General features: G+C 45.2%; 1 protein-coding gene across 1 annotated transcript in view; it reads left to right on the plus strand.

Moving 5' to 3' along the window:
• Nucleotides 1–1,386, plus strand: part of LOC125486120 (multidrug and toxin extrusion protein 1-like) — a 52,939-nt gene that overhangs the window by 39,726 nt on the left and 11,827 nt on the right. Inside the window, exon 11 of the mRNA XM_048612340.1 lies at nt 594–702. Within this exon, the coding sequence (XP_048468297.1) occupies nt 594–702 (109 nt within the window). The remainder of the gene's footprint in view (nt 1–593; nt 703–1,386) is intronic.

Here is a 1,386-nt window from a genome sequence, read left to right on the forward strand (position 1 = left end):
TGAAGAAGGGTCTAGGCCCGAAACATCAGCCTTCCTGCTCCTCTGATGCTGCTTGGCCTGCTGTGTTCATCCAGCTCTACACCTTGTTATCTCGGATTCTCCAGCATCCGCAGTTCCTACTATCTCCGAAGCATCCTAGTAAATCTTTTCTGCACTCTTTCTGGTTTAATAATATTGGAGGATCACAGAAATCTTGGCGGGGTGTAGGATTGGATAAGGATGCAGAGAAAGGGAGGGACAAAGCTGGGGAGACATTCTATTGTGTGTCAAAAAACAATTTGATAGTAGGAGTAAGGGAGAAAGGAAGAGGATCACATTAATTGGGAACGGAAATGATGATCGATTTTATTGTTCCAGAAACCCAGAGGATAAGGGGTGGAGGGTGGTGGTTAGTGAGATTAGTTGTAAAAGCAACAGCTTCCCAGCTGAGATCAGGGTAATCCACAAAGGACAGACTCTCACCTTCCTGCTCAGTTAGGAGGTACATTTGTCACAGGTACGCTGACGGAGCAGTTACTTACTGTAACAAATCAGGTTATGGATGACATTAGAGAATAATGTACAAGTAACTGCTTTTGTTCTTCCCCCTGCAGATCCCTCTGGGATTTGGGATGGTGACAACTGTTTATGTGGGGAATGCGCTGGGTGCTGGTAACCCACAGCAGGCTGTCAACTCTGCTAAAGTCGCTGCATGCTGCGCTGGTGAGTCCAATTGTTTAATCTTACCAAATTAAGAGCAAATTCATGTGGATGCTGGAGATCTGAAATTAAAAAAAACAGAAAGTGCTGGAGAAACTCAGTAGTCTGGCAGCATCTGTGGATAGAGTTAATGTTTCATGTTCAATACGACCCCAATAGAAACCAAAAGAACAGCGAACGCTGTAAAAACAAAAACAGAAATTGCTGGAAAAGCTCAGCAGGTCTGGCAGCATCTGTGGACAGCAATCAGAGTTAATGGTTCGGGTTGAGTGGCCCTTCCTCAGAACAAATGTAACTCTCCATTATGGCCCTCCAATATCGCACATCTTTGAAACTTAAACTTATTGACTAGACCAAAGAACAAAGAACAATACAGCACAGGAACAGGCTCTTTGGCCCTCCAAGCCTATGCTGACACATTTTGCCCCTCCATTGATTTGGACAGGTTAGGAGAGTTGGCAAAGAAGTGGGCAGATGGAGTACAAGGTGGGAAAGTGTGAGGTTACACACTTTGGTAAGAAGAATAGAAGCATGGACTATTTTCTAAATAGGGAGAAAATTCAGAAATCTGAAGTGCAAACAGACTTGGGAGTTCTAGTCCAGGATTCTCTCAAGTTAAACATGCAGGCCGGGAGTCCTTGCTCTGGGCCTACTGAAACCGGGAGTCCCTGGTTCCGCTGCCAGGCC

This window comes from Rhincodon typus, chromosome 26 (genome assembly GCF_021869965.1).
Source record: "Rhincodon typus isolate 14 chromosome 26, sRhiTyp1.1, whole genome shotgun sequence".
NCBI lineage: Eukaryota > Metazoa > Chordata > Chondrichthyes > Orectolobiformes > Rhincodontidae > Rhincodon > Rhincodon typus.